Raw genomic sequence first — 17,027 nt, 5'->3', positions numbered from 1 at the left:
CATCTGGGACTTGCTAGTAGCAACCCCATTTTCCCATCCTCCATCGCTACACACCTCTGATCAACCCTCTGTATATCATCCCTGTTTAATCCCATACCTGATCTAGCCCCCTTTTGCCCCCCCCTCGTCCCTTCCTTCCAAGTCCATCCCACTCTACCTCCTATGAATATTTTGTTTCCTCTTGTAAAATGACTGAACCATCCATACTTTGGTCTTGTTTCTTTTTGAACTTCATGTAGTGTGTGAATGATATTTTGGGTATTCCAAGTTTTTGAGATAATCTCCACTTATCAGTGAGTGCATACCATGTGTGTTTTTAGTGACTAGATTACCTCACTCAGGATGAGAATTTCTAGTTTCATCCATTTGCCTGTAAATTTCATGAAGTCATTGTTTTTGATTGCTGAATAGTACTCCATTGTGTAAATATACCACATTTTTTTTGTATCTATTTCTTTATTAAAGGATATCTGGGTGCTTTCCAGCTTCTGGCTGTTATAAATAAGGCTGCTACAAACATAGTGGAATATGTGTCTCTGTTATATTTTGGAGCATCTTTGGGGTATATGCCCAGGAGTAGTATAGTTGGGTCCTCAGGTAGTAGTATATTCAATTTTCTGAGGAACTGCCAGACCAATTTCCAGAGTGGTGTACCAGCTTAAAAACCCAACAATAATAGAGGAGTTTTCCTTTTTCTTTACATACTCACCAGCATCTGCTGTCGCCTTAGTTTTTGATCTTTGCCATTCTGACTGGTCTGAGGTGGAATCTTAGGGTTGTTTTGATTTGCATTTTCCTGTTGACTAAGGATTTTGAACATTTCTTTGGGCTTTCCTCAGAAATTAAATATTAATCAGTTAAGAATTCTTTGTTTAGTTTGGTACCCCATTTTCTATGCAATCCAAAGCAATCATTTTAAAACAACCTTTATACATCTGAAAGAATTAGGAAAGGCTACTGAGGTAAGTGTCCTGATAACCATGATATGTATAATGCATAAAGGGAAAGAAGAAAAGAAGTCTTAGGAAAGAAACATGGATGTCAGAAAAATATATTTACTTCATTTATATTGACAGTATCATAATAGGACAGTTAGAGAAGATCACTTTTAGAACTGTTGGAAAGAAAGGCATGTTCTAGGTAATTTGGTGGGTTTTATTGTATAATTATCTCAAGTGATTAAACACCTTTCCTCCATAGTTCCTTCCTTTCAGCCTGACAGTTCTTAACATGAATTCTCTCTATGTTGTACAGTCATAAGGATGTGTAAAGACAAATAAACTCTTTCCCAAGTCTCTTCTAATCAAGCTTTCATCACAGCACCATAAACCACACTAGGGCCATGAATAACTAAGTTGTAGTCATGTTACATAGATATTCTTTTTAAATTGAGATCACACACATGAATCCATGCCCTCTCCCTCCTTTCTTCCATCTCCTGCACACATACACTTGTTTGTATATGTGTATGTGTGTGTGCAGCTAAATATAACAATAGTGGTGAAATGAATGTATGAACTACATGTGTACAACCACAGCCATACGCACAAACACATAGAGGCTGCAAAAATGCCTGCTTTGCATCTCATAGATAAGAGTTTTGTGGGATTGTGATGTTGCTGTTGTTTTTTCTCAAAGAGATAACATAAAGTTGTGAACAGAGGGAGGACCTGGGAGTTGCTGGGGGTGTGGAGAACATGACCAAAACATATTTTATGGAAAAAAAATACATAGCGATTTAGCCAAGAATGTATCAGCTTCTCACCACACTTGGCTTCACTGTGCTTCGTTCCAGGTAAACCTGTGATGATAGTGACAGAGTACATGGAGAATGGCTCCTTAGACACATTTTTAAAGGTAAGGTTTGGACTTAGTATAGCTACCTATTGCTGTATATGTTTTGTTCACGAATGGGAATTAGGATTGAGCAAATTCAATGGTAAAGTTTGAAACACATTCAAAGTAAATTAAGCAGCACCATTATATGCAACGGTAAACTGGTATTTCTATGGTAAGGCTTTTTCAGGAAACCTATACAAATCCAATTATACAGTCTTGTAATTTTATACAAGTATATAATTACATTTAACAAAATGAAAGTAGGGATAAAATCAGAAAAGAATAAAGAAAAGTATATGAAACAGGAAAGAAAATTGAAGAGGCAATGGACAGAAACAAGAATAATGGAAACAGTAAATAAATGTTGAACAAATACTCAAAAATTTGCAATAGATTTATTTATTCTCTGGGAGTTTCATACATGTATAGAATGGCTTTGAACATACTCACCCCATACTTTCACGTAACCATGTTTCACTTCCAATGATCCTTTTCTTCCCGTCAGCAAGTTCTGATTCTACTTGACTGTCGTATGTGTGCCCTGTGTGTGTGTGCCCTGTATGTGTCTACCCTGTGTCTGTGTGTGTGTGTGAGTGTTTGTGTGTGTGTGTGTGTGTGTGTGTGTGAGAGAGAGAGAGAGAGAGAGAGAGAGAGAGAGAGAGAGAGAGAGAGAGAGAGAGAGAAAGAGAAAGAGAGAGAGAGAGAGATCACTATGTATTAGTGTAGCTTAAATAATCAGAAAAGGCAAGTCACTGTCTGGAGCAAGCACAACTTTCCAGTGTCTGCCACAATGAGATAGAAGATGCTCTGTTTTCCAGATAACAGTGTCAAAGATAGAAGAGGCTTTGTTGATACCCTCCCTCATACTTGATGGAATATTAAATAATGCCATATTGTTCATATTTTTTGCATATAACCACAGCTGCAGTGAGTTAATTAGCACTGTAATCGAGTCAGGTCCAAAGGACAGCATTTCATAGCACACCTCCTCATCTTTCATCTCTTCTGCTCTTTTCTCCCAGTTTTTCATTATGCACTTTGATATAGATGCACTCCTTGTTCATGTTAATGGACACTTAAGAAAACATGTCTAAAATGTCCATGCAGATCATTACTAAAGATATCAAACTGAAGTCTAGAAAACATGATGCCTCAAAGAATCAGCAGCAAAGTGGTCAGCCTGAGAATATAGCTAATACAATCACAGGTCTCAGTTTCAGGAATAAAACAGTCATATTAACATCTCCTGGTTTTAAATATTGATATAAAGTCACTTTTATTTGGAGACAGCCTGTTTAAAGTAATGTAACATTTTCATATCTGAGTAAAGTCTGGAACTTTTTAAGATAAATGTGGTTGCTCCTTCTTATTGAGGGAAAGGACTGTTATGAAATTGATGACAATGCTAAAAAAGTCTGTGAGGGATTATGGTCATGTGTTCCTATAAATGTTGAAAAAGCACATGACTGGTTTCTGCTTGTCACCACTCCACACAGGACTTCATTTCTCTCTGACCTGGGTTGTCGCTCTCTGGCATTATTTTCAGCACTAAAATCCATTCTCAAGAACAAGAAAACATCTGCGAGAATCACCATCCCTGACCTCAGGCTTATGACAAGGCAATTTTTTAAAAACTGCATGGTACTGGTACAGAGATAGGCACATGGGTCAATTGAATAGAATAGAAGATCCAGAAATGAGCCCTCATATATATGGTCCTTGATTTTTGACAAAAGAGCCGTAAACATTAAATGGAAAAAGGACAGCATATTCAACAAATGGTGTTGGTTCAACTGGCACTCAGCATGCAGAAGAATGAAAATAGACCCCTTCTTATCTCCTTGTACAAAGCTCAAGTGTAAGTAGATCAAAGATCTCCACATTAAACCAGATACACTGAAACTACTAGAAGAGAAAGTAGGGAAAACCTTAGAACACATAGGCACAGGAGACAATTTCCTGAACAAATTACCAATGGCTTGTGCTCTAAGGTCAAAGATTAACAAATAGGACTTAATGAGATTGCAAAGTTTCTGTAAGGCTAAGGACACTGTCAAGGAAACAAAACAGCAGCCAACAGATTGAAAAAAGATCTTTATCAACCCCACATCTGATAGAGGCCTAATATCCAAGGTATACAAAGAACTCAAGAAGTTAGACAACAGAGAATGAAACAACCATATTAAAAATGGGGTACAAAGCTAAACAAAGACACATACACTACAATGTTCATAGCAGCTTTATTTATAATAGCCAGAAGCTGGAAAGAACCCAGATGTCCTTCAATAGATGAATAGATACAAAAATTGTGTTATATTTACACAATGGAGTACTACTCAGCCATTAGAAACAATGACTTTATGAAATTCTTAAGAAAATGGCTGCATCTAGAGAATATCATCCTGAGTGAGATAACCCAATCACAAAAGAACAGACATAATATGCAGTAACTGATAATTGGATACTAACTCCAGAAAGCTTTGAACACCCCAGAAACAACTTACAGACTGTATAAGGTTCAAGAAAAACAAAGGCCAAAAAGAAAGATGAAAAATTATTATGCTTAATCTTAACACACCAAGAAAACTTTGACTATTTCCAGGTTACATCTTGTTTTACATGTACTTTATACTCATTGGAGCTAGTAAGATTTTAAGGCATACTACCAAACCTTTAAAAATATCAAATACTGACAAAAATGTATTCATATACTGTTATGCAATAATGCTTAAAATCTGTACATTTATCTTTGTTTTTTAAAATAAAGTTGTTCAATTAAAAAAAGACCTAACAATAATTAGTATCTCTCGCTGCCTCTCTCCCATGCTATGTCCAGCACCGGAGCACCATGTAGAACTAACAATTTATCTTAGCAACTTCACACTGGCTACCAAGTCCTCTCTGACCCAGGTGGCTAGCTGTTCCAGAGTGACACCTCTCCACGCTGCTCCCTGGCATTAATTTTTGCACCAGTGGCCATATTTAACTTCATATATATACTAGCGGTGGCCTCTCTCATATTTCCCTGGGTGAGTTGTTACCACACCAGACCCATGCATCCAAATTCTGTGGCAGGCTTGGTGAGGTCCAACAACTGCACCTCTTTTTGAACTCAGTTAAATCACCACATGAAAGAAAACACCACACAATGAACTCTGATCTAATTGATGTGATATAATTTTCCATCTAGACAGCACAGATCATCCTGTACATACCCATCCCTTATAAAATCCCTCATAACAACTCGTATCTATGCAGAGATGCGCAGAGACGAATGTTATGCCCTCATGTTGCTTCCAGCTCTCCTTCCTTTTTCTGGCTCCTCTCTAAAACTTCCCACCTACCATTCCTTCTCATCCAATGACAGTCTGCTTTTTTTTTATACCTGCCTTCGTTCCTAAAGGCATTTACATACAGTCATGTTTTATTATTATGTGAAGTTTTTATTTTCATCCCCAAACTGCATCATTGTCCCGCCCTTTTTCCAATTTAAAGCTCTTCATTTGCAGGTTTTCCAGTCTCTTAGAGTTGCATCATCAGCTTTTTCAAAATTATTCAAGCTATAAGTTAAGCTTGATGAGTTCACTTAACTTTATTGCCTTTAATGTCTTTGGCAAAAACAACAGACTCCCAAAAGATGTTGATATTTTCCCCTCCAGTGGTCAGTAATGATCCATGATCTCCTCCACCCTACAGTAATCATTGTCTTTCCTCAGGCCATTTCACCATTACCCATACCAGTCTATCTAGATAGCTTTTGGAAAGATTACCAACAAGTATGCTCAGCGGTATAGCCAGCATTGGCACTGGGTTGGAAAAAATGAGCTAATTTATCTGATGTCAGAAAATAATTAAGATGCAGAACCTAAAGAACAAGCACCTGACGCTCTTTAAAGGACACACTTTGCTTTTCATATCCTATAAGATGAGGTTCCATATGCCATACAAAGTTGTACATGCCATATGATTAGAGCTATTAAGCAGAGAATGCAGACAAAAGAAGGTATGCTAGCACGTGAATAGTAAAATTAAAAAAGAGAGAAAAAATTAAGGGCAAATAATTAGGGAATAACAGAAAGTAACTCAAGATGACCCATTTTTTTTCATTACACTCTATTTTACAGAATTTAACTGTGAACTTATTAGTTTTTATTTTTTAAAAATTTCTGTTTTAAAGATAATTAGTGGCACTCCACCACCAGAACAATCATAACATACAATGTAAACTGAGTATAACTGAGTGTGTTTGGGATAAACTTTTAACAGCAGCACTAGAAGTAGACACAAATCATATCTCTGTGATTTCAAGGAAAGCCAGGTCTACATAGAGATTTACAGACCAGCCAAAAAATACTTCATAAGTAAGACATGATGTAAAGTATACATGAGTAAAAAGCAATGTAAACAAAGCCTATCAATAAACTAATGTATTCATAAGTATTGAATTGGAAAAAATAATACTGGTAATTTCAAATGAACAAAGCAAAAGTTCACAGTGTTCTACTGGTGTTGTAGACTCACATGCCATCAGAGATGTTACCAAGTCAAAGCTCAAAATGTTTACCTCTTGAATAGAATATGTAATAATATTATCATTTTTCATGTGCCTTCTTTATATTTCTTCTATTAGCAATTATAATTCATGGTAATTAATAATTAAATATTACATAAAATATTCTTATAAAATGGTAGAATGACAAGAAATAATTGTTTCATAAACAACCCATCATCAGACTCTGAGTATTGTCTATAAAACAAGAACAGTGCCATTAACATGTTACGCTGCTTTAAGACTATTTGCTTTTCTTCTCATTAAGCTATTTTGCCAATTCATGCAAATCTTTATGGGAAGTACAGCACTATTATAATACTCCTTGTAGGAAGTATAATACTAATGTCTTTGCCTTGAGTATATATATGATAAAGGAAATTATAGTCTTAACATATTTGAACATAGTTGTATAATCCTGTAGATTTTGATCTATGGCTATGTTCAGAGAATAACTACATATTTGTTTACTTTTATTATTTAATGGTTTTATATATGTATATAATGAATTTGAGTCATTTACATATTCTATTACACCATTGCCTCTCTTTTCCTCCTGCTAAAACCCTCTGTCTGACATGTTTCTATTTGCAGGCATGTGTGTGTGTGTGTGTGTGTGTGTGTGTGTGTGTGTGTGTGTGTGCTGAATGACATTTTTGAAGAACTTTCAAAGTCTTTTCTTCATTTGACCACAATCGGTTAAGTTTTTGCTTTCTAATGTTGTCCATTCTCCTTGAATAGAAATTGCATTTGCATTTTGAAACATGTTAAAACTAATTTGAAGATTGAAAGAAGCCTTTTCCCCAGTTCTCCTCCTGTGAACTGTAAGGCTAACCCAATGATCCACTGTCTTTGCAGAAAAACGATGGACAGTTCACTGTGATCCAGCTTGTTGGCATGCTGAGAGGCATCGCTGCAGGAATGAAGTACCTCTCTGACATGGGCTACGTGCATAGAGACCTTGCTGCTAGAAACATCTTAATCAACAGTAACCTTGTGTGCAAAGTGTCTGACTTTGGACTTTCCAGGGTACTGGAAGACGATCCTGAGGCAGCCTACACCACAAGGGTAAGATCTAACAGAATGCATTTCTCACACACACTAGACTTAAGTCATTTAATTTTTAAAGATGTTAAAAAGAAGTAGCAAAAAGGCATTCCACCAAAAAGGTTCGGAGCAGATAGAGAAAGCACGAGAGAAAAGAGAGAGATGATAGAAAATTCAATTCTGCATTCTTTTAGTACAGGTAAATTCAAATAATAAATGTATATAATAAAAGCATTTACTTTCCAAATCTCAGTATATTTCTTTTTCATATGGATATTGTGAAGGTTAGTTTTATTTTAATGTGACACAAGCTAATGTCGTGGGAGAGGAGGGAACCTCAAATGAAAAAATGCCTCCATAAGGTTGGGCTGTGAGCAAATCTGTAGGATATTTTTGTTTGTTTGTTTGCTTTTAGTTAGTAGTTCTTGAGGAAAGGCTCAGCCCATTTTAGGTGGAGTCATCCCTAGGATGGTGGTCCTGGGTCCTATAAAACTCAGGGTGGGTATCCATGGGAATAAGTCAGTAAATAGCCCTCCATTGGCCTCTCTCTGCATCAGCTCCTGCCTCCCGGTTCCTGTTCTGACATCGGGTGATGATGAACAGTAATGTGTAAGCATAAACCAACCATATCTTCTCTCTCCAGGTTGCTTTAGTGTTTTATTGCGGCAATAAAAATCCTGTCTAGAACAGATGCGAATAACAGAAAATCTGAATTCATAAAATTATAATGTGTGTAAGGGAGATTTTTATCAATTATTTAAATTAAAATGCAATTTAAATATAGAATTTCTAATAATAAAATATGTGTTTACTTGATATATTTATGAAGAAGAGCTTGGGTTTATGCACATATAAACAAATATAAATAGTACTGTTGGAAAATTTAAATTGTCTGTCATATAGTGCCCTCAGATGTAAAATAATTTTAAAAGTATTTTATTCTTCATTTCAAGAGTTTATGTTTTTTGAAAAACAAGTTTCACCTCCTTTAAATGTTTTTGATTTTCTGGAGCTTTTGAAATGTCTCACTGCTTGATTTACAATGCATAAGAACCGTTAGGCCTGCATCTATGGAATAGTGGTTATTACCCACAGTATAACAGCTATCATAAATATGTGGTTTACAGCACACAAATTCGTTCCTAACATAATGTGATATAAAATTAGCTGAGGAAAATAGTGACTAATTTTATAAGAAGAATTTGGAAACATGATTTGCTTTACTTTTTCAATTTTAACTTTTTAATGATTGTTTAGGGAATTCTAAATAATTTCAATATTATCATCACCTTGGATATCCTCAACCTCTAAGTATGTAATATACTTACAGTATACAACTTTGTTTCAACACAGAATGACAGCTTCATCATTTCCAATTCTTACTTTATTATCTGTGTGTGCCATGTCTCCTTATAAAATTAGATTGTTAAATTGTAGTGTCTCATAAGATTTTTACATGGATTCTGTGGTGAGCATGGCTCATTTTGCCATCTTTGATTGTGGCACATGGATTTTTGAGGATCTGTAACATGAAAAAGGGGCAAGAATAATTTGTGTAAGCAAACAAAGACTTCCAAAGGTCATTTCACTAAATCAATGAATTAATTGATAAGACATTTCTTCTCTTCTACACCTACTATTACCATTATTTTCATTAATGAACACTCGATTAAGAATTAATTAAGGTTAGGGTTGCACTTAATATAATTGGCCCAGGCGAGATTGGGGTTATGGAAAGTCTATTGCTGATGCGATACATGGGTGTCTTAGTTAAATTAAGAGTAGATTTTCCCAAGCTTCTGGTCACTATGTTATGCAGCAGCACTTGCAGAATAGCCAGAAACCCTGATAGATGCAGTTTTCTTCTACAAATGCAGTGTGGCGGAAGTTGTAGAAAATATGTGTAATGAGAAATTGGGTTCCTGAATCTCAGAAGTTAGTGATGCACACATACTGAGCCAAGTAAACAAAGAACAATTTAGGGACATAAAGCTCAGCATAATCAATAAACTAACAATTTGATAGAGCTAATTTCATTATAACATGCAAATCATAACATTTTTCTACCACTCTCAACTCTCAGTACAGTAAGGCAAGAAGATTGCTGTAAACCATAAGTTCAAGGCCAGCCTAGGCTACAAAGCAAGATTCTGTTACAAAAAAGCAAAGCAATGCACATTTAGTCAACACCTGGAAGGGGTGGCAGCTGTTTAGAGCACATTCTGCTCTAGTAAAGAACATGAGTTCGACATGAGTTAGGTGCATCAAGCAACTTGAACCACCTGAGTCTCTAGCCCTGGGAGATCTGGGAATTTTCTGCAGTACCTTCATTCCCCGTCACCTCCCCATGCAGACATATACATAAGTCATTTTTTAAAATTAAAATGTTAAAAATTAAAATGAATAAATAAATAAATGGACAAAGGAAAATGAAGTGAAATAAAGTATGTCATGTATGTTTGTGTGATGCAAAGATACACATATATGTATATATATAATATATAAATTTAAATTATTTCCAAATAATATTCCAGATATGGTATTATGTGTGTGCATATAATAATATTATATATAATATATTAAGCCTGAGTTTTATTTTTTCCACACTTTCAATCATGACATTAAACCTATTTTCTCAAAAATCGTGAAAGTTTTTTTATTGCATTGGGAATGTCTCTCTTTCAAAATGTATGGCAAGTAGACTGAAAAATAACTTTAAAATTCATTTTTTTCTGAATTCCCCAAGCTCAATGCCTTTTTGATTAGTTAAATTAAATAACAGCATTTCTTAGATTAAACATTCTAGCTGAACAAAAACAAAAGTATGCCATTCAGATAAGAAGAGAAAAGTCAGATCTTCCAGAAATTAAACAATGTTGAAGGTTGGATACCTTTTCGTGTTTAGTATGTAGAATTCTCCTGCTAGTCTTACAAACTGTTGAATACCTAAGGGTTTTATTTAATAACCGAGACATTACATTTATAGTTCTGCACGTCAGTAAAAGGCATGCAGAGCCCTTTACTTTTACTTAGAGTCCTTAACTTTCCTAGTACTCAGCATACACCTTATTGATGTGCTTGAGTGCCTCCTGCCCCCTACTCTGAGCTGCCATCCTGAACGATATAATTGAGATGTAGGTCCTGTATGCGTTCCAAGCGTCAAACAGAATTTATAGCAGAAACCTTCCCGACAGCCAATTAGTTGTTAGTCTACAAATGCTCATGGGCTTCGAGATGTGAAAAGAGTCTGCCTGCTGTCAAACAGATTCACTTAAAAATGTAACATCTCATTCTAGATCATCTCAAAGAAGCTGCAGTATCCCAAGATATCCTTGAAGTATGCAAGAATATAAATATATGTGTATTCATATTTATGTATATATACATATGCATATTTACATATATGCATCTGTGTGTGTTTTGAATTTTAGGGGGGTAAAATTCCAATCAGGTGGACTGCCCCAGAAGCAATAGCTTTTCGAAAGTTCACCTCTGCCAGTGATGTGTGGAGCTATGGAATTGTAATGTGGGAAGTTGTATCTTATGGAGAAAGACCCTACTGGGAAATGACCAATCAAGATGTAAGTACAGAGATTCTCTTTCTCCCTCAAGTTGAAAGTGGAATGCTTTGTCCTATGAGTCTAGACTCATACAGTATTTTAATTGTGGAAATGACAGTTACTTGAAAAATATGTTTGTTTACCATATGATGCATTTGTTGCTATGGAAATATTCTTTAAGCAAGAACTAAAAATAAATTGAGGTAAAAAGAAAGTAGATTACATTTAGGAAAATTTCAAATTCCTTACCAAGAAGGTTTAGCTGTACCGTAGTGTTACTCCACTAAGTTCATTTCAGTATCATTTTAAAGATGAAGAAAAAGCAACCATCTAAGAATGAATGCTGAACGGCTAACATTTGCAATATACGATGAGTTATATTGTGTTTTTAATAGGTAGGAATGTGAATATTCTTACAATAAAGTGTAATAAATATAAGGCTAACATGAAAGAAACCACTAAAGATCTTGCTTTCCAAGTTCAAATGCTCATGGTTATAATGGCTGAAACAGACATACAGTCTTGGCTTTGATTATTTTCCATTAGTAATGTTGAATATATCCTCTTCAATTTTGGATCATGTTAAAATTTGGTATTTTTCTTTCTGTTAATAATTATAAAAGCAATTATATATAGTTTATATAGATTCTTTAGAGCAGTGATTCTCAACCAGTGTGTCATAACCCCCTAGGGGGCAAATGACTTTCACAGGCTCTCATATCATAGTCCTTGCATATCAGATATTTATATTATGATTCATAGAAGTAATAAGTCACCCTTATGAAGTAGCAGTGAAAATACTTCTATAGTTAGAGATCACCAGCTCATGGGTAACTGTAATAAAAGGTCATAACATTAGGAAGATTAAAAACAAGAGCATTATAGTGTTATTAACCATTTACCAACTAATAGTCTATTATTTCCTTGTGAATCATGTATATTGAACAATATTAAGTCAATAGTGTGCTTATTGGAAACGTTGCTTTTGTTCTCCAATTATTTCCTGTGTCCTAACACTATAGCATCTTCTTTTCCATGTGTGCTCACAGGGATCCTTAGGCTGATATTATTTGGAGTTTATTTTGTTTGCATCAACAATTCCAGACAAGCAATTAACACTGATATTTGAAGTCCAGCCAAAATTACACCTCAGGAACATTTCAAGCTATGTGCCCCAACTGTGGGCCTTGGCAACTCACGATGTACAAACAGTTGTTTTCCTTTATATAAATCTGTACTTGGATTAATCAGGATTTGTATAAGTAGCAAAGCACAAAACTAGAGACAAATTCGATTTTTAATAATAAGTTGTTAACACCTTTTATGGAAAACCACCTAGATATCAATGCCCATTATGACTTGTTATTTAAGGTATGTGTCTCTGTTCTACAGAGACACTTGCAAAAACTTTATGGAAAGGTCAAAGAGGACAATGGAGTCTAACTGACTTGTTAAAGCTACTACCTATTACCACTCATTTTCCTCCTCATGAACACACTTGCTTCACTATTCATATGGGCTTTTTTTTTTTTATTATTTTATATTTTTTAGTTTTAGTTTTGTTTGGTTTTTGGTTTTTTTTTTTTTTTGGTTTTTCTTTTGTTTTGTTTGCTAGGGACACTCCATTGCTCCAGCTTTTAAATGATTAAAATATAGACTGAATGTGATGCTGAGTCTATATTCTTCAATTTTCCTTGATTGGGTAGCCAGAGAAATACCTCAGCTTTCCTTTAATTTACATATTAGCATTTTCTCTCATATCATTAGCATATTCATGAGTTCCACAACCCCTCTGTAGTCAGCTACAATTGTTATAGTTTCTTTGCTTTGTGCCCAACTCACTGGGCTTGAGAAAGTGAGTACTGACCTTACCTTTTTGACAACTCATGGAGGAGAGTCTCTATTGTTTTTAAACTTGAGCTTTAAGGCATGGAACTACATCAAAATTTCATTCAATTCCTGAAATATGTGTATGTCTATAAACACAATTTATATAAATAAATATTTTAAGATTATACTTGCATATGTATACTTCAACAACACATTACAAAAATGTTATAATTCTCCTTTACAATGGAAAGCCAGAGCTTAGAGAAGCTCGTTATTTTCTTAATGTCACTAAATAATAAAATTTAGAGTAGACATATAAACCTTGTCTCATACTTTTTAAAAATCTATGATTTACCACAAGTGCTATAATTTATAGCAATTGAATTATTATGAGATATTCAATTGAATAAATAGTGATTAATTTAGGTTGAAGATATCTAGGCAAAGATTTGCTTTTGTACAGTTTCTTTGCATGTTCATGCTCACATCATCTTTGTACCATTATAGGTTTGCTTTTCATTTATACCAAGGCTCATTCTTTTCTGTGCTGTCACAAAGCCATTAAATGTCAATTTATAATATGTATAGATTCAGTATCATTCTATATGAATATGATTTTCTTGTCTGTCAGCATCAAGAATTACTTTCCACTCATATATGAGATATTTTGAGTTCTGATTCATTAGTTTTTCTTAACTGAGCAATGGATCCTCCATTTTATACATATCAAATTTTAGCATCATATCAATTAGAGTTAAAATTATAATAGGTGAAGTCTCATTAGATCAAAGAAGAAGAGTTTGATTATAGGTGAATTGTGCTTAGTGAATCTATGAATGTTTTCTAAGATTGCCCCTAGTCCAGAGACCAGAAGTCTACACTAGTATAAGTTTTACTTTTCTCCACAAGTCTCTCACCTTCCAGTTACATTAATCAGGCTATCCAAAGCTTATCTGATTTCCTGAATTCTCTGTGTTTTGGTCAATGTGACACAAGCTAGAGTCACCTGAGAACAGGAAACAATTTAAAAGGAAACGTATTTATAAGATTGGCTTTAGGTTATGCCTGGGGAGTATTTTATTAATTGATAATTGACATAGAAGGTCCCAGTTCATTGTGTCAGTCCTAGGTAGATAGTCCTGGAGTATATAGGAAAACAAGCCAAAAATGACGTGAGAAGTCAATCAGTAAGCAACATTCCTTTATGGCCACTACTTCAGTCTCTGCCTTCGTGCTTCTGCCTCGATTCCCTTCCCTGGCTTCCCTCAGGAATAGACTATAGACCTTAAGCTGAAATAAATCCTTTCTCCCCAGAGTTCCTTTTGGTTATTCTGTGGTATCATTGCAATATAAATATATGATATTGTCAAGTACCCTAAATGTAAGAACAAGCTTCAATGTACATCAGCTGCCAACCTCTGTGCAAAAGGCCACTGGTCAACTCCACAATTTGACTAATGTCAAAGGTAAATGCTTAAGTAGGTGGATTACTTAGTTGTATGGAGAAAACCATGGGGGACCAGAAGTTGAAGGGTTTATGGTCTATCTACTCATTATATTTTCCGATTGTGATCTATGTCTATCTGTATCTCCCATATGAAACCTCCATCATTATGCCTTTTGGCTTTGTAATTAGTTGGTGGTTAATGTATTATTCAGTACTGCAGCATCGGGCAATGCTTCTGTCCCTACTCCTACCCTTGTTACTTTTATCATTAGTCCTTATTGGTATTATATTCTAAATAAAAAGAAAACAATAGAAGGAAATTCTGATGCAGTATCTTCAAATATAAGAAGGAAAACTAGTACTTCAATTTTGGCCAAGTCTTCTCAGCTATCTCTAACTTTCAACAAATGACCCTCCAATCAGAAATTCTTCTGAACAGTTCCGCTTAGCACAGTGTAGAGGCATATTTGGTTAACTTTTAGTCATCAGTGGCATTTCATTTCTGGATGCTGTACTAAGTGTGATGTGCTTCAACATTTTGCTAAATTTTACACAGAGGACTGAAAAACAGACACACTGAATTCAAAAATCACTGATGTTCATTGACAGAGAGAGGGGGGAGGGAGGAAGGGAGAAATCATATACAAACAAACAAACAACCTCAGAGATGATTCCATAATTTTAAAACTTAAACCCTTAGGTCATATAACTAGTTTTTCCAAAGAGGTTTTTTGTTATTATAAGGTATAATCTTATAAATTCATAAAACATACTCTAAATCTCAGAGAGTTCTTCCTCTGTACCAGGAAGACAGAATTCAATAATCTTCTTTTGATTCAGAATTCCTTCTGGCATCACAAAGAAAAAGGGAATCACAATGAAAATATGTATGAGTGAGTGAGATGATTGTTAAGAAACATGAGACTATGAACCCTAAAAGAATGATAATATCCTGTAGTTTTAGAAACCTAGTTTGTGAGTACAGATCATTTTAAATGTCAACACTTTCCATAATGTAGACTAAAAAAATAATATTTCATTATGTAACACTTTATATTTAAACACAGTGACATTTTCTAATATGTATCGCTGAGTATATGAGTACATATATTCTATGAAGCAGATAAATTCAAAATTGTGTCAGTAATTATACTAATCTGTTTTTTCCTCCTCTGTGTGATTTACTTTGTCTTTCCTTAGGCTGTTTGTTTTCTGTTTATTTTCTTTTTAATTCTGCAAGTGCTAACCCAATAGATTTGTCCCTGCTTCTGATGTACTACTATGTCCTCAAAGGTCACAGGAACATAGAGCTTTAGATTACATTAGTCTACTTTTATAATGGGTGTATCTTTACTACCAGTCCTATACAGTTTTCAATTTCTGATATGGAAATTTTATACACATGTATATAATGAATTCTATAAATCACAATAAATCACAATAAATAACTTGTTGTCTTAGTGCATTCTGTATTACAGTAGCAGAATATTTCATGCAGGATGGCATGTACTTTAGTTACTTTTATACTGTTATTAGAGTACACCACAACCAAGGCAATGTATAAATAAAATCATTTAATTGGGCTTCTAATTTTAGAGGGTTAGGACTTAATCAATTCTGGGCATCATGGCAGTAGGCAGTAAATCCTTTGGCTGGAGCAGCAGCTGAGAGCTCACATCTCAATCCACAAATAGAAATCCAACAAATACCCCCAGTGAGAGACCCCCCTTTAAGATAAAAAAAAGACACAAAAAGACAAAAAACAAATTACTTTATTCCAACACACAATTTCACAGTACATATATTAACATTCCCAAAGGAAAGAACGGAGTGTGGGTTGGTGGTTAGGCAAAGCTAACACCTAACAGGACAAACTCTAAATCCTGTCTCTCACTATCCAATGTCTAAACCTTTAGATGGCTCTAACTTGACAGCTTTCTTTCCTGTGACATGCATCTCTGTCTAGTTCCACTGTGTATGTCCTGGTTTTTTCTTCTAATACCGAACGGCTCTGGTATTTCTAACCCCTCTCAGATTCTTCAGTCAGATCCCAACTTCATGTTTGCAGCTTCAGGCAGTCACCTCTAGGGTCTTATGCCCTCTCAAAACTTTCATGTTGGGACTGCCTTGGTACACTGTCTGGCCCAACAATTCTTTGAGGAACAAGATTCCTTTAAATATATATTTCATGACTCTAGGACCAGAACTACATGGACAACAATACTTGATACAAAGCTGGAGTGTATTCTGACCCCTTGAATCATATTTACAGTTGCTTTGACTTGTACTCTTATATTAATTAATTATTTCATTTAATTATTTAATTATTTTACCTCCTGTTGAGTTTCATATCAACCTGCTGAATGAATGTAGAGCTTCAACCACGTGAACCTCTACAACAAAAAGAACATAGAAAAACAAACAAATAAATAAACAAATTTGCCCTTATATTAAAGTCAAGGAATTGATTTAATTTATCCTTTTGGCAATTATATATAGAAACTAGACTTACCCACGAGTACTGTTTTTGCATCATTTGTGGCCATCTTTCTTGCCCTTCAACTCATCCTGTGTCCGCACATCATCACTGGCACACGTCTCCTATATAAATATTACTGTTGCACACATACACTCAAAAAAAAATAGAATCAATAGAAAACACAGAGAATAGCATGCTGCAAAATATTAAGTTGTAAGTGTTTACTAAATTAATAAAATTTAATGAATTAAGCTATTGTCTTTAGAACTCTATGCC

At 34.8% G+C, this 17,027-nt stretch overlaps 1 protein-coding gene across 8 annotated transcripts in view; it reads left to right on the top strand.

The window, feature by feature from the left end:
- The window catches only part of EPHA5 (EPH receptor A5), a gene marked incomplete at both ends in the record, with an annotated part of 356,599 nt that overhangs the window by 325,513 nt on the left and 14,059 nt on the right, over positions 1–17,027 (top strand). For all 8 annotated transcript variants that reach the window (XM_080935769.1, XM_080935768.1, XM_080935766.1 and 5 more), the window contains 3 exons: positions 1,796–1,857; positions 7,247–7,456; positions 10,867–11,016. In XM_080935769.1, the coding sequence (XP_080791895.1) occupies positions 1,796–1,857; positions 7,247–7,456; positions 10,867–11,016 (422 nt within the window). The remainder of the gene's footprint in view (positions 1–1,795; positions 1,858–7,246; positions 7,457–10,866; positions 11,017–17,027) is intronic.

This window comes from Micromys minutus (genome assembly GCF_963924665.1).
Source record: "Micromys minutus genome assembly, chromosome: 1".
In the NCBI taxonomy this organism is placed as follows: Eukaryota; Metazoa; Chordata; class Mammalia; order Rodentia; family Muridae; genus Micromys; species Micromys minutus.
The sequence above is the reverse complement of the archived record's forward strand: the minus strand, read 5'-3'. Positions and strand labels throughout refer to the sequence as shown.